This window comes from Cetorhinus maximus, chromosome 3 (genome assembly GCF_964194155.1).
Source record: "Cetorhinus maximus chromosome 3, sCetMax3.hap1.1, whole genome shotgun sequence".
Classification (NCBI taxonomy): Eukaryota; Metazoa; Chordata; class Chondrichthyes; order Lamniformes; family Cetorhinidae; genus Cetorhinus; species Cetorhinus maximus.
In genome coordinates, this window is record NC_135881.1 from 179,428,305 (window position 1) to 179,447,331 (window position 19,027).

General features: G+C 43.9%; 1 protein-coding gene across 2 annotated transcripts in view; it reads right to left on the reverse strand.

Annotated features, from left to right (window-relative positions):
* Window positions 1-8,485, reverse strand: part of tgfbr2b (transforming growth factor beta receptor 2b) — a 105,397-nt gene extending 96,912 nt beyond the window's left edge. For both annotated transcript variants that reach the window (XR_013576239.1, XM_078539343.1), the window contains exon 1: window positions 8,228-8,485. Coding sequence is in view for 1 of the 2 variants with exons in the window: in XM_078539343.1 (XP_078395469.1) it covers window positions 8,228-8,303 (76 nt within the window). In the remaining variant the exon portion in view is untranslated. The remainder of the gene's footprint in view (window positions 1-8,227) is intronic.
* Between the last annotated feature and the right edge of the window lie 10,542 nt (window positions 8,486-19,027).

The window sequence follows — 19,027 nt, forward strand, 5'->3', positions numbered from 1 at the left end:
CAGCCTAGATTCTGTGCTCAAGTCTCTGGAGGCGAAAGAGTGTAACAATTTGAGGGCTTGGGCCTTGGAGCAAGATCAGCAGACAAGATTGAGTACTTTACTGGGAGGCAATGTCCTCTGCTTTACAGAGATAACACTCCTATATAGGTTATCAAGCTGCAGCGCCTCAATTGCTGAAAAAATTAAGCGCATAGAATCATACTCAAAAATAAATGACACCAGTACATACATGGATTGGAACTGCTGCAAAATATACATCATGTGCTAATATCATTTATTTAATTGCAAAATATTTGCAAAAAATGCATGGTCTGTTCTGTACTGGAAACTTTGCTACCATATAACTCATTAACATGTTAGAGCCGTCCAGGTGGTTTAGATTAGAAACATGTGCATTATTTGTAAGTGTAAGTAGTGTTAACAATCAGGATCTTTCATATTGGAGAATATTACATCCATTATTAAAGAAGTACCCCTCCCACCCACCTCCACCACCTCAATTTATAGAAGGCCCTTTAAATCAAGCGTTAATCAGACAGAGCAAGGCCCAACAAAAAAAAGGGGAATTTCTTTTCCAATATTTGCTGTAGTCACAGCAAAAACAGGGTCTTGATCAGAAGGGAGCTTTCAAATGATCCTGAGGCTTTCTTTAAAATATGTTTTACAGCATTCGCAAAAGAAAGGGAGGAAAAATGGATTTTTCAAAGTTGAAAGCTGAGCCATATCTCTCACGATTTATACTTTTTGAGAAATGTTAGAATGTGAACAAAGAGTAGGGTTGCTTCAATAAATTATATTGATTTTCAAAATATTGAGCCTAAATATACAAAGTCTCAACAAAACAAAACACAGCAAAGCTTTCAGGCCAATTCTTATAACTCTGCATAAAACTGCTGAGAGTGAATGGGCAGGGTACGTCTTTATATTGGCAATCTTCAAACTGCATCAAATGACATAGAATTTACCGCACTGAAATAGCCCATTCAGCACAACTGGCACATGCTGATGTTTATGCACCACACGTGCCTCCTCTCACTTTACCTCATCTAATCCTATCAGCATATCCTCCTACACCTTTCACCCTCCTGTATCAATCTAGCTTACTTTAAATGCATCTAAGGCATTTGCTTCAACTACTTCTTGTGGCAGCCAGTTCTATATTTTACACACTCTTGGATTTATTAGTGACTACCTGATGTTTATGTCCTCTAGTTTTGGACTCCCATACATGGGAACATTTTCTCTATGACTACTCCATCAAATCCTTTCATAATTTTAAAGACTTCTATTAGATCACCCCTCGGCCTTCTGTTTTTCCAGAGAAAAGCCCTAGCCTGTTCATCCCTTCTGGATCGGAATAACCTCTCAGTTCTGGTATTATCCTTGTATATATTTTTGTACCTTCTCCAGTGCCTCAATATCCTTTTAATAATACGGAGACTGGAACTGTACACTATACTCCAAGCATGGTACCAAATCAAAACACTGCAGACGATCCCTCTCTGGTCAAGTTCCCCTGATGTGTCTCTAACTTTTGCTGGAACCTTTTGTAATGCAATGCAACCTAAAGGCAGATTTTCAAAAGCAAGATCTCAATTTGCTTCAACGTTGAGGTGCTATCTGCAATAAAAATGGCGCCTGCATTTGTCATGAATGGTTTACATTATGCTGATTGCATGCTGGTTGCCTATATTTATCAAACCATAGCCATATATTATGGCTGCTGAGGTGTTAATGCTTCTGAAAAATAATCAAGGAAAACAATAATAAATTAAATAATGAGTGGGAGGATTTGTACAGTTGTATTGACAGCACACTATCCAAAGATTAAACAAATGAACTTGCATTTCTATAAACACCTTTCCTGCTCTCAGAGTGTCCTAAAGCACTTTACAGTCAATGATGTACTTTATGAAGTGTAGCCACTGTTGTAATGTAAGAAACATGGCAGCCAATTTTGCACGCATCAATTTCTCACAAGCAGCAATGTGATAATGACCAGATAATCTGTTTTAGTGAAGTTGATTGAAGAGCTAACTATTGGTCAAGACAGTAGAGGGAACGCCCGACCTCCTTTGAAATAGTGCCTTGCAATCTTTCATGCCCACCTCATCCATAGTCATCACTAGACCACTGGGCTGCAGTGCTTAATCCCGCAGTGTAGTGTTTAGAAAGGTGGCAGTGTTGCCTAAAGCCTTCAGTTTGTTGGGCTCTTTATAGACGGGGTTACATCAACAAACTGCTGCCATGGTAACATTGGGTTAAACATTAACTGTTCACATGTGTTAAGGTCATTTTTAATCAGTGACACTGCATATGCAATGAAACCACTATATATATTCGTGGTTCATTAATACGCTTTCAATGATATCTCACTCCCATCCAGAGAGACTATCATTTGACCCTCAAAGTGCTAATATCTGTGTAGTTTTATGCATCAGTTCAACTGAATGCCACTTAAACAGGAGTATGCTTTATTTTTATGATAAATAATTATTTCTTTAAAACAGTTGCACCATTGAATCTCTAACCCAGCTACTGAAATTCCCTCCAGAATAACAGACGTGTGTGTGTGTGGACTCTTGCATCTGCCATGGGCTGCCTGAGAAATGGAAGGACTGGACTGGGGCGAAGAGGAGACTGGCTGTATTTCAGCTGGAATACACAGCTAGAAAACACCCAGGTCTGCTAGGTTTTGAATGGCTTCCCCTGGGCACCAGGAGTGTTTCACATTAAATATATGTATATTCTACAGTCAACTATCTCCATTTACATGGATATGGTTTATTACAACTTGCTGTTGACAGCTGTACCAGGCTGACTAAAATTGGAAAGCAGGTAGTGTCAAATGAATTGCTATCTTTTCTTACCAAAAGAGAATGTGGGAGTGCAGTGATTATGTTACTCAGCTAGAATTCAAAGGACTGGGCTAATACTCCAGAGAAGGTGAAAACTCATATCCCACCATGGCAGTTGGAGAATTTGAATTCAGTTTCAAAAACAAATCTAGAAATAAAGCCCGATAGCAGGCTGAGGTGGCCATGAAACTTCTGGTGAAAGGTCATCGACCTGAAATGTTAACTCTGTTTCTCTCCATGGATGCTGCCTGATCTGCTGATCGCTTTTCTAACTCTTTTTGTTTTTTTACCTGAAGCTTCTGATTGGTCATAAACCTCCAACTGGTTCATTACTGTACTTTAGGGAAGGAAATCTGCCAACCTTCCGGCCTCTATGTGACTCTTGTCCAACACTAACAAAGCTGGCTCTTAACTGCCCTCAGAAGTTAGCCTAGCAAGCCACACATTATAATACCATCTTCTCAGGGCAACAAGCAATGCTGGCCTGACTAGCGCCTCACCCACATCCAGAGATTTTTCTTAAAAGTACAAGTAAAATAGTAAATTTCCAATGTATATAAGCCTGTCCTTACTTTAGGTTTTCGCGTTACAGGAGCACTGATGCTTTCTTAGGATGTCTTCCAGCTAGATATAAAGCCGCTTCTGAACAACAGCATAAATTTATATAGCACCTTCAAGATAGTAAAACATTCCAAGGCGTTTCACACCAAAATTTGACGCCGAGTCACATAAGGAAATATTAGGACAGGTGACCAAAAGCCTGGTCATAGATGTAGGTTTTAAGATGAGTGTTAAAAGCAGGGGAGGTGAATTCCAAAGTTTAGGGTCTAGACAGCTGAAGGCACAGCCACCAATAGTGGAGCAAGGAAAACCAGGGATGCACAAGAGTCTAGAATTGGAGCGATCTGGTGTTAATGGTATGTTAATTATATTATCAAGGATACACAGGTGAAGGGCATTGTTTAATTAAGTACCGAGACCACATATAAAGAGAGGCTGAGGCCTTCCGTGCCTGGTGGGCACTGCGGGGACTGGGGTGTTTTGTTGACCCCTTTAATCACATCTTAGTTTGATGTTTGTAATGTTCCTTTAAAGTTTTTCCTTGATTTTACAGCTGACCTGACTTAGGGGCTGTGCTTGATTTCTCCCTTGTTTTTGTTAATTTAGTTTATTGTTTTGACTCAAAAGAGTTATAAAGAGAGGCTGCTGGAATGCATCATCAGCCCTGGAAACATTATTTTAATTTAATTATTAAGCTTCCTGTAAATTTTTTTTTAACAGTGACCCTTTTAAGGGCTGTCAATTTGTTCATTTGATTATTAGTTAATTTGTTTATTTATCTGGTATATTCAAGAGAATGAGTAGAGGCTACTGGAGTGTATCATCAGCCCAGGAACATTATTTTAATTTAATTTGTTGAGTTTCCTTTAAAGTTCTGTTTTTTTTTTGTTGCAGTGCCCCTTTAAGGGGTTGTTAATTAGTTTATTTGTTTTATTGGTTTGTGCAAAGTAATATAAAAGGAGATTGAGGGTGGCAGCTGTGGCTCAGTGGATAGCACTCTTGCCTCTGAGTTAGGAAAGTTGTGGGTTCAAGTCCCATGACAGAAACATGAGTGCATTTTGGGTGAGGCTTTATGGTGACCAGTGGGTACAGCAAAGGCTGGAGTGCATTGTCCCTCCCCGCAATATTATTTTAATTTAAATTATATAAGTTTCCTTTAAAGATTTGATTTTTCTTAACAGTTTGTTTTAGTTAATTTATTTATTTGATTTTTACTAAAAATATAAATAGAGACCGATCTCAGTCTCTGTGGCACAACTGGTCAGTGTGTTTGGCTGTTAACTGAAAGGTTGGTGGTTCAAGACCACCCAGGGGTGAAGCCTTCACTGTTTTCTCCCCATCAGTGTTCATTGCCACACAGCTCTGGATTGCCAATAGGTATTTTGGCTGCCAGAAACTAGCCCCCAAATGTTGTCAGCTCTACTGTTATCCAGTGAGTTCCCACACAAACCGTTTCAGAGGGAGGTGTTGGTGTACTGGTAATGTCACTGGATTAGTAATCCAGAAGCCCAGGATAATGCTCTGGGAACAAGGGTTCAAGCCTCACCATAGCAGTTGGTGGAATTTAAAAATATCAAAAAATAAATCTGAACTATAAATAGAGATAGAGGAGATCTTGTGACAACGTCCCTATATCTGGGCCAAAAGCTCTCAGTTCAAGTCCCATGGCAAGGCTTATTAACCACAGAAGGAGCATTCATGGTATGGTTCAATGGGCTGATAATCAGCCTAGGAATTCTTCCATTATTTCCCAAAGGGAAAAAAGGTGGATGGGAAGATTTGTTTTAAAGCTTAAAATATGATTAAAGACTGTTGGGACCTAATGGAGTAGGTAGGAGGCAGACATGTATAATGCTGCATTCTGTAAATAAACCTTTTGCCAAGAAAAGGCTTAGTGTCTAGTTTCCTAATTCATCAGCTGGCTTAGGATCGATTTAACATCTGGGAAGATTGTGGGGCTGGAGGTTATTACAGAGATAGGCATAGATGAGGCCATGGAGTGATTGGAAACAAGGAAGAGAGTTTTTCAACCAAAGCATTGATGGACCGGGGACCAATGTAGGTAAGTGAGTACAGTGGCGATGGCTGACCAGAACTTGGTGCAAGTAAAGATATGGGCAGAAGAGTTTCAGGTAAGTCCAAGTTCACTTCAGATACAGAAAATCTGTATGTGGCTCAGGAGAAGTGAATTGACCATCCTTGGTCCATGACACACACATCTGAAGTGTTACAGATACAAGGCACAAACACTATAAATGGTCCCTCATCACACCAAGTGTTTTCACAGACAAACACACCTAAAGACATATTGGCACTATGTTATTAGTATGCAGTTTTAGTTTAACTAACTTACTAGAATTCTCTTAACACAAACAAATAGCCTATTGAAACAGACTGAACTTTTCATTTTGATTCCATAAAATGTGTTCCACTGCATTTATTTTAAAAAAAGCAAACATTATTTGATTAAAGAAAAGCTGTGCTCCAATCTCCCAATTGCTGAAGTGCTTTACATTATATTGTTTTCTGTTAGACAGATGGTATGCATTTCATATTCCACCTTTGTCCTTTCCACTCACTTGCCGACCAAATGATTATGCTTTGCTGGTAGCACAGGATACATAATTAAAAGTGCTGTGTTGCAAATGTCTTCTGAATCAAATACTCTGATCAATGATCATTGCACTGTTGTAATGCAACACCCACTCTCAGTGGAGCTGAAAGGGCAACAGGATGATAGAAATGCTACATTCATTCTTTCGCTGGACAAATGAAATCCTATCAAGCTGGATACTTGCAGGATTGGCACACACCTAAAACTATTTCTCTTTGGAAATCATACATTTCAGTTACCTAGGACACACACATGCACACGCACGCACACACATACAAGACCCAGGCACCAGAGGAATGTAAACCTTTATATTAACCTTGTGAAATATCTGCCTTGCCTAGCTTTACATCAGTCTTGCCATAACATATCTCAACATTAAACACCTCTAAAATCAGTCGTTCCCAGTAAACAGAACCCACTTCTGATAAGTTTCCCCAGGAAGACATCACAGAGTAAACACAGTCCACCTCTACAAATAAGTTTCCTCAGTAAGATATCATAAAGTAAACACCGCCCACTTGTACAAATAAGTTTTCTCCTGAAGCACAGCTCATTTCAACAAATCAATCACTCCCTATAAATACAGTGACCTTCTACAGGTCAGACACTTCCAATTCTCACAGCCCACCTTCCCAATAGTGCCAACACAGGCAGCCCACCTTCCCAATAGTGCCAACACAGGCAGCCCACCATCACAATAGTGCCAACACAGGCAGCCCACCATCACAATAGTGCCAACACACGCATCCTGCCTTCACAATATTGCCAACACATGCAGTCCACCTTCCCAATAGTGCCAACACAGGCAGCCCACCTTCCCAATAGTGCCAACACAGGCAGCCCACCTTTCCAATAGTGCCAACACACGCATCCTGCCTTCCCAATAGTGCCAACACACGCAGCCCGCCTTCACAATAGTGCCAACACAGGCGGCCCACCTTCGCAATAGTGCCAACACAGGCAGCCCGCCTTCGCAATAGTGCCAACACACGCAGCCCACCTTCCCAATAGTGCCAACACATGCAGCCCGCCTTCACAATAGTGCCAACACAGGCAGCCCACCTTCACAATAGTGCCAACACAGGCAGCCCGCCTTCGCAATAGTGCCAACACACGCAGCCCACCTTCCCAATAGTGCCAACACAGGCAGCCCACCTTCCCAATAGTGCCAACACACACAGCCCACCTTCACAATAGTGCCAACACAGGCAGCCCACCATCACAATAGTGCCAACACAGGCAGCCCACCATCACAATAGTGCCAACACACGCAGCCCGCCTTCACAATAGTGCCAACACACGCAGCCCACCATCACAATAGTGCCAACACAGGCAGCCCACCATCACAATAGTGCCAACACACGCAGCCCACCTTCCCAATAGTGCCAACACACGCAGCCCACCTTCCCAATAGTGCCAACACACGCAGCCCACCTTCCCAATAGTGCCAACACACGCAGCCCACCTTCACAATAGTGCCAACACACGCAGCCCACCTTCCCAATAGTGCCAACACAGGCAGCCCACCTTTGCAATAGTGCCAACACACGCAGCCCACCTTCCCAATAGTGCCAACACAGGCAGCCCACCTTCCCAATAGTGCCAACACACGCAGCCCACCTTCCCAATAGTGCCAACACAGGCAGCCCACCTTCCCAATAGTGCCAACACAGGCAGCCCACCTTCCCAATAGTGCCAACACACGCAGCCCACCTTCCCAATAGTGCCAACACACGCAGCCCACCTTCCCAATAGTGCCAACACAGGCAGCCCACCTTCCCAATAGTGCCAACACATGCAGCCCACCTTCCCAATAGTGCCAACACAGGCAGCCCACCTTCCCAATAGTGCCAACACACGCAGCCCACCTTCCCAATAGTGCCAACACACGCAGCCCACCTTTAGAATATACTCTGCACTCAGTTGCCCACCAATTCCCTGTGCCCATTCTGCCTCCAGTCAGCAGCAGATCCGATGTATATCACCAGCCGTAATGTGACAATCCAGGGGTGCAGGCAAGGGACGGGTTCTTTACAATTTAAATGGGCTACACCCTGTGGTGTTTCCAGCCTGAAACCGATCACTGTCAGTTCAGCCCATGCCCGGTGCCTTCATCCTTTCGCTCGCCCGTGTGAACTGCTTTCAACCCCGGGCTTTGAGCGCTGCGATCCGGAGCTGCACTCAACAAACTTACCGGAAGCCTGGAGGAAGTCTGAAAAACCTGAGGCTGTAAATAAAGTGAAGACCCAAAAGGAATCCATTAGTCCCATAGTTTAAAGGTCCCGTCTGAGAGCGGCCGGGGACGATCTGGGGGTTGGAGAAAACAAGATGCGAAAGAAAGTTTCTTAATGAAAGCTTGTCGGTGTCACAACTTTGAATCCTCTCTCCCTCTGTCTGAGAATCAAAAAGCGCCTATGAGTCATTGGTTTATGTACTTAAGGGGAAACAGGAAACTTCAAATTCAGAAAGAGGGCTGGGCTTCCAGTGAGGGAGAGAAGCCTCCTGCAGCCAATCAGCAGCCTGGCTCAGGTCTTTCCTGCTGGGCAATATGCAATTTTCAAGACACAGAGAGAGAGAGAGAGAGAAAACCACACCAAGTGTGCACACAGCTCAGTGCAGGGTAGAAACAACAGTTTCTGATCTTAGCAGAGAGGAAGCTGCCTTGCACATATGTCTGATCTGAAAGTTTAGAGGGCTGGCTGCCCATTTTCCCTTTTCTCTCACACACAAAAAAATGTTTATCAGGCTTTTGGCACTTCCATCTTTCTCACTAGATAGTAATGCTTTTAAAGAAAGGGATTGAAGTGCAGGGGAATTGGGGCTTGAATTGGCGCTGGAGGTGGGGCCGAACGGCCTCCTTCTGCACTGTGAACTCTGCAGGGGCTACTTTCCTGTCCTTTGGACACTGAGGCGAAAAGGCCAGGGAGAACGCAGTGGATGCTCCGTTTGAGTCAGCCCAGGGTTCCTGGGAACAGAACAGGACTGAGATTCAGCCCCTCCAGTCTGTTCTGCCATTCCAATAGATCAGGGTCTGTCTGTATCTCAACTCCACTTACCCACCTGGGAGTTTCCAGTAATGTGGGATGTGGGATGGGGGTGGGGAAGGGGACTGCTGAACTGATACAGGCCTGACAGAATTATCTAAATGATGGGGATAATGAGTGTGGGGGGAGAGGGGGAGATGGGGAGATGGGGTTCCCAGGCACTCATTTCCATTTGGAATGCTTGCTGGAGTATCCAAGTTCAGTTGGCACTGTGGCTGCTCCAAACTACTGCTATCAGAGGATCTGAAGGTGGGGGTGAGTGGTAGTCAGAGGAGGAGGAGGGAGGAGGTCCCAGTGGCAGGCTCAAGAATGTGTTTATTGGTGTTATTGTAGAGGCGGGCTGTGTTTATTGGGGCTATTTTGAAGGTGGACTGGGTTTGTTGGCATTATTATAAAGGTGGGGTCCATTTGCTGGCACAGTTGTGAAGGTGGGCTGCATTCATTGGCACTTTTGTAAAGGTGGGCTGTATTTGGCACTATTGCAAAGGAGGGTTGTGTTTGTTGGCACTATTATGAAAGTAGGCTGTGATAATTGGGAGTGTATGGTCTGTAGGGGTCACTATTTATTGGGAGTGATTGATTTGCTGAGAGAGCTGTACTCCAGGGGAAATCTTATTTGTAGAAATGGGCTCTGTTTACTTCCTGATGTCTTGCTGGGGAAACCTATCAGAAGTGGGTTCAGTTTACTGGGAGTGACTGATTCAGAGGTGTTTAATGTTGAGAGATGTTATGGCAAGATTTGTTGCAAGGCAGATTGCTGGAATATTTCACCCTCCAATCCCCAGCTACTGATCTGTAGTGGCAATCAAAAGGTCTCGAGCACCCAGTGGAAGTAACAGGTACATCTAAATTTCCTATCCCAACTCCTATTGGGTCAATTAAATTGCCAGGGACTGAAAGTAGGGTCATTTCCAGAGCTGAACAGCTTACAATGCACTTCAGGTGTGCTTCTCCTGTTCAGTGCTCCGATTGAATGGGCCCAGTGTTGCAGTTCATGTGAATGCAGATAATCGATTGGTATTCTAATAAAATTGACAACTTTGATCATAAAAGCGGCACTTGGTAACTCTTATGTTTTGAAAAAAAGAGACATCTGTTCCCTGTTAGGATGTAAGATTTGTTTGACAGCTACATGGATCTTTGTCAGGTGAAGGTACTCCCAGGGTTTTGTTAGGTCGCAAGTTCCAGGATTTTGCCCCAGTGACAATAAAAGTCAGGATGGTGTGTGATTTGGAGGGGAAATTTCAGGTGGTGGTGTTTCCATAAGTCTGCTGCTCTTGCCCTTTCAAGTGGTAGAAGTCACTGGTTTGGATGATACCATTGAAGGAGGCTTTCCAAGTTGCTACAGTGCATATTGTAGATGGTGCATACTGTGATGGAGGGACTGAATGTCTGAGGTGATGGATAAGGTGCCAGTCTAATGGGTTGTTTTGTCCTGGACAACGTTGAACTTCTTGAGTGTTGTTGCTATTGTGCTGATTCAGGCAAATTGAGAGTATTCTGTCACATTCCTAACTTGTGCCTTGCAGATGGTGGAAATGTTTGGGGAGTCAGGAGGTGAGTCATTTGCTGCAGAATTCCCAGCTTTTGACATAATCTTATAGCCACAGTTTTTATGTGGATGTTCCAATTAAATTTCTGGTCATTCCCCCAGCATGCTAATGGTGAGGATTCGACAATAGTAATGTTGTTGAATGTCAAGGGGAGATGGTTAGACGTTCTCTTGTTTGAGATGATCATTGTGTTTCAAATGTTTCTCACCACTTATCAGCCCGAGTCAAACATTGCCCAGGTCTTGGTGCATATGGGCGCAGGCAGCTTCAGTACCTGAGGAATTGAAAATGGGCAATGTGCAATGATCAGCAAATGTCCCTACTTCTGACCTTATCATGGAGTGAAGGTTAATGATGAAGCAACTGAAGATGTTTAAGCCTAGGATAGTCACTGTCACCTTAAATCTGGAATTCAGTTCTTTTGTTCATGTTTTGATCAAGGTTGTAATATGATCTGGAGCTGAATGGCCCTCGTGGAAACCAAATTGAGCATCAGTGAGCAGGTTATTGTGGAGTAAGAGCTGCTTGATAATACTGTCCATGACACCTTCCATCACTTTGCTGATGCTTGAAAGTAAGCTGATGGGGCAGTAATTGGCTGGATTGGATTTGTCCTGCTCTTTATACTCAGGACCTACCTGGGCACCTACCCAAAAAAGTGGAAAATTGCCCATGTTGTAGCTGTACTGGAACAGCTTGGCTAAGGGTACTGCAGCTGAGATGTTCTCATCATCCATAGCTTTGCTGTATCCAGTGCACTCAGGCATTTCTTGACGTCACATGGAATGAATCCAAGTGACCGAAGACTGCCTTCTGTGATGTTGAGAACCTCAGGAGGAGACAGAGATGGATAATCCACTCGGCACTTCTGGCTGAAGGTGGTTCAGGTTTTGTCTTCTGCATTCGTGTTGGGCTCCAATATTTTGAGGATGGGGTTGTTTATGGAGCCTCTTCCTCCAGTTAGTCGGTTAATTGCTCACCACCATTAATGTCTGGATATGGCAAGACTGCAGGGCTTTGATTTGATCGGTTGTTTGTGGGATCACATAGCTCTATAACATGCTGCTTCCGCTGTTCAGCATGCATGTAGTCCAGTGTTGTGGCTTCACAACAATTTGTCTGTATAAATTGTGACAGTTGCTCCCTCGTTGCTTCCTCGTAACTTTATTCCTTAATAGAGGAAATTAAGTATTAAATGAACATTTCATATTAAACTGACAATGTCGTTTAGGGAATTCTCAACACGTGCATATATTGATTCAGCCAACTCCTAAGATTCAGTTTAAATGCCAACTTGTTGACTGCTGGAGAAAGTTGGTATCGGAGAACGTGCATGATTCTTGTATAAGCAGATGTGATCAGTGGCATAACATTTTGTTTATTCAAAATGTCTCCTTAAAAAGAAAATAAAAAAAGGATTCACATTTATATAGCATTTTTCATGAGTTATATAGCATTTTTCATGAGAACCGGGCATCTCAAAGTGCTTTACTGTCAATGAGGTACTTTTTGAAGTGTACTGAAAAGTACTTTTACATTGTTGTAATGGAGGAAATATGGCAGCTAATCTGCCCTCAGCAAACTCCCACAAACAGAAATGTGGGAGTGACCAGATAATGAGTTTTTTCTGTGATGCTGATTGAGGGATGTCTTTTGGCCAGGACACCGGGGATAGCTTCTCTTGCTCTTCTTCAAGATAGTGCCATGGGATCATTTCCACCCACCCAAGGAGGCAAATGGGGCCTTAGTTTAACGCCTCATCTAAAAGATGACAATGCACCCTCAGTACTGCACTGGAGTGCCACGCAGCCTAGATTTTTGTGCTGAAGCCCTGGAGTGGGACTTGAATGCAGAACCTTGTTTCAGAAACAAGTGTGCTACCAACTGAGCCATGGCTGACACTAAGAGGCTGAGATGTCATCAATTTTTCGGTGACTCTTACGTTGGTTCATATCTTAGTAGGTAACTTAAAAGACACAGGCTGGGAGTTTCCGGCCCCGGCCGCCGCCGGGATCTTCTGGTCCCGCCAAAAGTCAGTGGACTTCTGGCTGACGCTGCGACCCCCCTTGGCAGGTCCCGCCAAGGCGGGGTCGGAAAATCCCAGCCATAATTACTAGGTTACGAATAACATGGTGCACTAGTGATCAATAAGTGAATAAAAATGATCATCATCATAGTGTCACTACACCTTATTGGCTAAAATATGCTTTCGAAAGTCTTGAGGTCATGAAATGTGCCATAAATATGCGGATTCTTTCTTCCTTTGTTTTAAACCATGAAAAGTACAAGACCCCTCATTTGACCTCTGACCAGTACTGATTTTAGTTGATCTCAGCTAAGAGATAAGCTGGGATGCGGCTTTTCACTTTAGTGCTCCAGGTATTAGAAGCGTTCACATTTATGATCATCCACACTTGAAGAATGGACACATAGGCAAAGGACTGTAACCAGATTCCATGGGAATGTATCCCAGCTAAAAATAGTGCCTTTAGGAGTGGAGGGGATGAGGACAAAGTTTAAGGGGGGGGGAAAAAAACCATCCCAGCAAAACCAGAATTGGATCCAAAGGAACTGGTTTCCATGAAGTCTAGGCATAAAAAAATGGAAAACCAAATAGGCTCCAATACATGACCATGCTCCGCCATATTGGATTTTCCTTAATGCTCTGTGTCTAGGCAACTCGTTACATCAAACCCAATAAGAGGAAAATTCATTAAACTCCATAAATATTTGGTTCCAACTGGACAATGTTAAAATATCTCCTGAACCACAGAATTATAGAATGGTAACAACACAGAAGGAGCCCCTTCAGCCTATCTGCAGCGGTTCAAGAAGGCAGTTCACCAACACCTTCTCAAGGGCAACTAGGGATGGGCAATAAATGCTGGCCCAGCCAGCGAAGCCCACATTCCACGGATTAATAAAAAAAACAACTCAGCTCGCCCCACTCTCCTGCCCTTTCAAAGCCCTGCAATTTTTTTTTCTCTTCAGGTGCTTAACTAATTCCCTTTTGAAATCCATGATTGAATCTGCCTGCTTCAGACTCCCAGGCAGCACATTCTAGAACCTAACCGCTCAATAAAAGAGCTTTTCCTCATGTTGCCATTGGCTTTTTTGCAAATCAGTGCCCTCTGGTCCTCAATGTTTGGGGACAGCTTCTCCCTATCTACTCTGTTGAGACTCCTCATGATTTTGAACACTTCACTCAAATCTCTTCTCAGCCTTCCCTGCTCTGAGGTGAACAGCCGTGGCTTCTCCATCGAAAGAAATAAACAACTGGATTTACTTAACATCATTCACAACCTTAGGGTATCCTATTAGCTTCACAGCTAATTAAGTATTGCTGAAGTGTAACCATTATTGTAATGTAGAAAACATGGCAGCCAATTTGCGCACAGCACTGTTCCACAAAGAGCAATGTGATAATGACCATCTGTTTTATAGTGGAGTTTGTTGAAGGATAAATATTTGTCAGGTCACTGGAGCGAAGTCCCCTACTCAACTACTGTCACAGGATCTATGTCTACTGGATAGGGCAGATGGAGCCTTGAATTAACAATGAACTGAAAGATGGCACCTTCAAAGGTGCATCACTCTTTTTTTACTGTATTGAAACATCAGCTTAAAATATGTGCTCAAGTTTCAAGAGAAATGTGAACCCAGAACCTTCTGACTCAATGGTGAGAGTGCTACCACTGAACCAAGGTTGATTGCTTAACTACACATTTCCTGAATATTATTAGCCAGTTCCTAATATCTGGTGGGGCTTTGAGTTGCAGCTTCTGTTCTCAAATCCACTTGAAATATGTGAAGACCTAATTTGGAATATTGTGGATAACCCTCTGGATTGGATCCCAAAGCATTATTGCAGATTAACATCATTCCCAGATTTAGGGTTCTAAGATACGAAAAGAGGCTGTCAGAGTTGAATTTAATTGGAGAAAAAAAAAAGAATGAGGAGATGATCCCGGTCGTAAGAATATGAACATATGAAGAAAAGAAACAGGAATAGGAGTAGGTTATTTGGTGCTTTGAGACTACTCCACCATTCAATTAGATCATGACTGATCTGATCATGGTTGAATGCTGAGAGATTTAGGCATAGTGTAGACTTTGGTATAGTGTAGCGTTAAATAGACTATTGGAATTAAACTACATGCAGAGCACCATAGGATATTGCTTTATATTTAAGTTGCAATTGAGCCAATGTTTAGAACACATCTTTTACTCAGAGTAGTGGGATACATGGGGCAGAGTCCCATCGAAAGCAGTTGGGTCTGATTCACCAAACATCTTCCAAAAGAAGTGGGATTAAGCAATCAGTTTGGATCAGCTTTGGAGGCTGTAGAGATAAGCATGGGGCAAGTGACCGAATACAGAATAGGACATGGGCCAGAATTTTATGCTCTGCCACCAGGTTTTTAGGCAGCGAATGTGAAATTGCAGGGACAAGATTCATTCCGGGTTCTCGCCTGCCCCAACCATGCAACGATTGGCAAAGCCTTGGACAGGAAGCTCACTCTGCCACAGCTGAGGCCCTTAATTGACCAGTTATTGGCCACTTAAGGGCCATTTCCTGCCCAGCCTCAATTTTTAGGCTGGCAGGAGGATTGACCTTGTATGGGGAGATCTTGAAAATCAACGGACTTAGATTTCAGGCGGGAAGGGGGTGGCGGTGGGGGTGGGGTGGCGGTGGGGGTGGGGTGGGGGGGTGGGGGGCGCCTCCATCAGAAGACCTCTTCTGAAGTTGGGTCCGTTCCCCCTCCCCCCCACCACTTTAAGGTCCGTTGGCCTCCGGATCTCCCTCCCCCACCTCCCAGCCTCTCCCCCAAGACACCGATAGTCTCCTTCGCGCACCCCCAGGCCTCCATACCCTCCCCGCCTTAGGACCTTTTGTACTTACCTTGGCCTCTGATGCCCGGACGTCGTCTCAGGCGTCACCATGCAATTCCTCCTCAGTCCACTGCGGCTCTTGTCGCTGCAGGGACCGGAGAGCTGCCGGCCAATCAGATTGGCCAGCAGCTTTCTAAGGCAGGACGTCCTCCTGAGTGAGGGACGGAAGGGCCGCCTGCAGACACTTAATGCTCATTCGAGCACGATATGGCAGCAGGGCACTCGGAGTGCGTACCCCGCTGACTCTTCAGATGGCGGGAAGGGGAAGCCACTATTCAAAAAATTCAGGCCGTGGAAGTTCTCTCCTGCTGGGGCTGAGAGATGAAGTGTTCCCTGTGGAGAACAGCAGACTAGATACCAGGATGAATGAATGTTGTGGGAATTTACTCCTGACCGTTGGAGATCAGGGAACATTTTTGTGAACTTTTCTCAGGTAATTCAATGGGTTGAGAGAAATCTGGGAGAAGTGAAATTGTATACGTTTTGTGGAGAAGTGGGCTGACGGGTTTTTCTCATTCTATGTTTTTCTGCGTTCTTAAATGAGTTACAGGAGTTTTGTTTGATTTGTTCACGTTAGTTGGGATTATAGGGTCATAACAGACGGACGATATGCATCAGCATGGTTCAGTTTGTAGCATTGTTGTTTCTAAGATCATAATCTAAGTTGACTGAGAGAATGCTGTATTGTTGCAGGAGCTGTGCAGGGGTATGGGGAAAGGAGGGAGGGAAATGGGGCTAGTTGAGTTGCTCTTGCAAAGAGCTGGCACGGACACAATGGACTGAATAGCCTCCTTCCATGCTAACCAATCCTGTGATCTCATTCCTGTTTGTGGAATCTTTGCGTGCACTTCCTAATTGGCTGCTATGTTTCCCACAACACTGAAAAGAAAAGAAAGACTTGCATTTATATAGTGCTTCTAATGACCACCAAATGTTTCAAAGCACTTTATAGCCAAGGAAGTACTTTTTGAAGTGTAGTCACTGTTGTAATGTTGGAAACACAGCAGCCAATATGCTCAGCAAACTCCCACAAATAGCAATGTGATAATTAGCAAATAATCCATTTTTTGTATGATGTTGATTCAGGGATAAATATTGGTCAGTGAAGAAAAATCATATTGGATTTGAAACGTTAACTCTGTTTCTCTCTCTACAGATGCTGCTAGACCTGCTGAGCTTTTCCAGCACTTTTTGTTTTTATTTCAGATCTCCAGCATCCACAGTATTTTGCTTTTATTTTAGAAACAACTTACATTTTTTGGCACTATTATGTTACTGCAAATTAAAACAAATAGAGCAATTGGAAAACACTGCAAGTTGCTCACCAGCTAAAATCTGTTAGGTCCAGTGTAAATTTACCAAGAAAACACCAGGAAATGTGAGCCCAGTCTTCTTTACCTATTCTGGGCTGTCTGACCAACATCTGGTTTCATTCTGTTGCCAACATGCATGGTTTTGTCGTGATATCATAGAGTAAAGCTTCTCATTACAAGTTGCATGGAGTTTTTAAAGCTATGAAATTTGCACAGCGTACATTCACAAACTCAGGTTACGGATAAACTCCGATTCTTCCCCCTGTAGGCCTGTTTGGATGTTTCCGTCTAAATGCCTCCCTGTTGCTTAATTTCAATAATATTATAAACTCCCTCTTTCACAGCTGTCCCAACATGAGTTAGTTACTGTTTACCTGACAGGCTATCAGTTGACTTGTTAAATAGATGTTCCAGGATAGGTTGGCTTGTTGTCTGCAATATTTCAAAGCTATCATAAAATTTGTTGGACTAATATGCCATAGGGCTAAATTGGCCCGCTCCCAAAAATGGGTGTGGGCCTTCTGGTGTGCGATTATTCCACACCTGTTCAATGTGATGAGGGAAGCACGCTAATTTCATGTTTCTTGCTTATTACCATAATTGTAGTGTGTACCTGGTGCGGACTGTGCTGCTGAGTGGTGCATTGAACCTCTGCAGGGCACCCAAAACCGTGAGAGGTGAGCATAGGTTAAAACTAGCCTGCACTTCTTAAGGCCAGCCTCCACGCCTTAAAGGGAAGTTGCATTGTGGCTGCAGTTGACAATTGAAGTCCTTGCTTAAGTTACCCTGAGATAGAAAAATTCTGAATAATGGCTTGGGTGAGAGAGTACTCTAAGCTTCTTGGATGCTGCACTAGAGGCCTCGCTGGAGGAGATGCAAAAGAGAAAAGAAGTGCTCTATTCACAGGTGGCTAGGGGGCCATCCCAACAAATAGTGGGGCGGCGGGAAGATAGCCATGGGGGTTAATGCCAGGAGTCAAGCTCTGAGGACCTGGGTGCAAAAGGTTCAATGGCCTCACATGAGTCGTCAAGGTCAGTGAATTCACCTTCAAATGCCATATCCCACCAGCTGCACCACACTGTTCAATGCACCGCGCTTACCAACAATCTCTATCAATCAGGACTCTTATCCCCACAGAGCTGTTAATGCTCAATTGGTGAGATCGATAGATTTTTGGATATGAAGCAAATATGGGGAGTTTGGTAAGGGGGTAGTGAGGAAACTGATGGAAGATCAACATGAAGACTTGTGGCATCAGGTCAAACATGGCAAGGAAACCTCCTGCTGAATGCCACCTACCACCCTTCCTCAGCCGATGAATCAGTGCTCTTCCATGTAGAACACCAATTGGAAGGAGCACTGAGGCTGGCAAGGGCACAGGGTGTATTCTGGGTGGGGTCCTTCAATGCCCATCACTAAGACTGGCTAGATATTACTGACTGAGCTGGCCGAGGCCTGAAGGACATAACTGCCAGACTGGGGCTGTAGCAGGTGGTGAGAGAACCAACAAGAGGGAAGAAGCTACTTGAACTCATCCTCACCAATGTACCTGTTGCAGGCACATCTGTCCATGACAGTATTTTTAAGAGTGACCACCACATAATCCCTGTGAAGAAGAAGGCCTATGTTCACACTGTCATGTCAAGTGGCACTAGCACCGTCCATAAATGGGATAGATTCAGAACTGATCTAGTAGCTCAAAATTGGGCATCCATAAGACATTGGGGGCCATCAGCAGCAGCAGCAGAATTGTATTCAATCCAAATCTGTAACTTCATGACCTGGCTTATCGCTCACTCAGCCATTACCATCAAGCCAGGGGACCAACCCTGGTTCAATGAAGAGTGCAGGAGCAGCACCAGGCACACCTAAAAATGAGGTTCCAACCTGGAACTACAACACAGGACTTACGTGTATGCTGAACAGTTGAAGCAGCATTGCCATAGACAGAGCTAAGTGGTTTCATGACCAATGAATCAAATCAATGCTCTGCATTCCTGCCACATCCAGTCATGAATAATAGTGCATTCCTGCCACATCCAGTCATGAATAGTGGTTGACAATTAACCAACTAACTGGTAGAGCAGGCTCCACAACCATCACCATCCTCCTTGATGGAGGACCCCAGCATGTTCATGCAAAAGACAAGGTTGATGCATTTGTAACCATTTTCAGCCCAAAATGTCAAGTG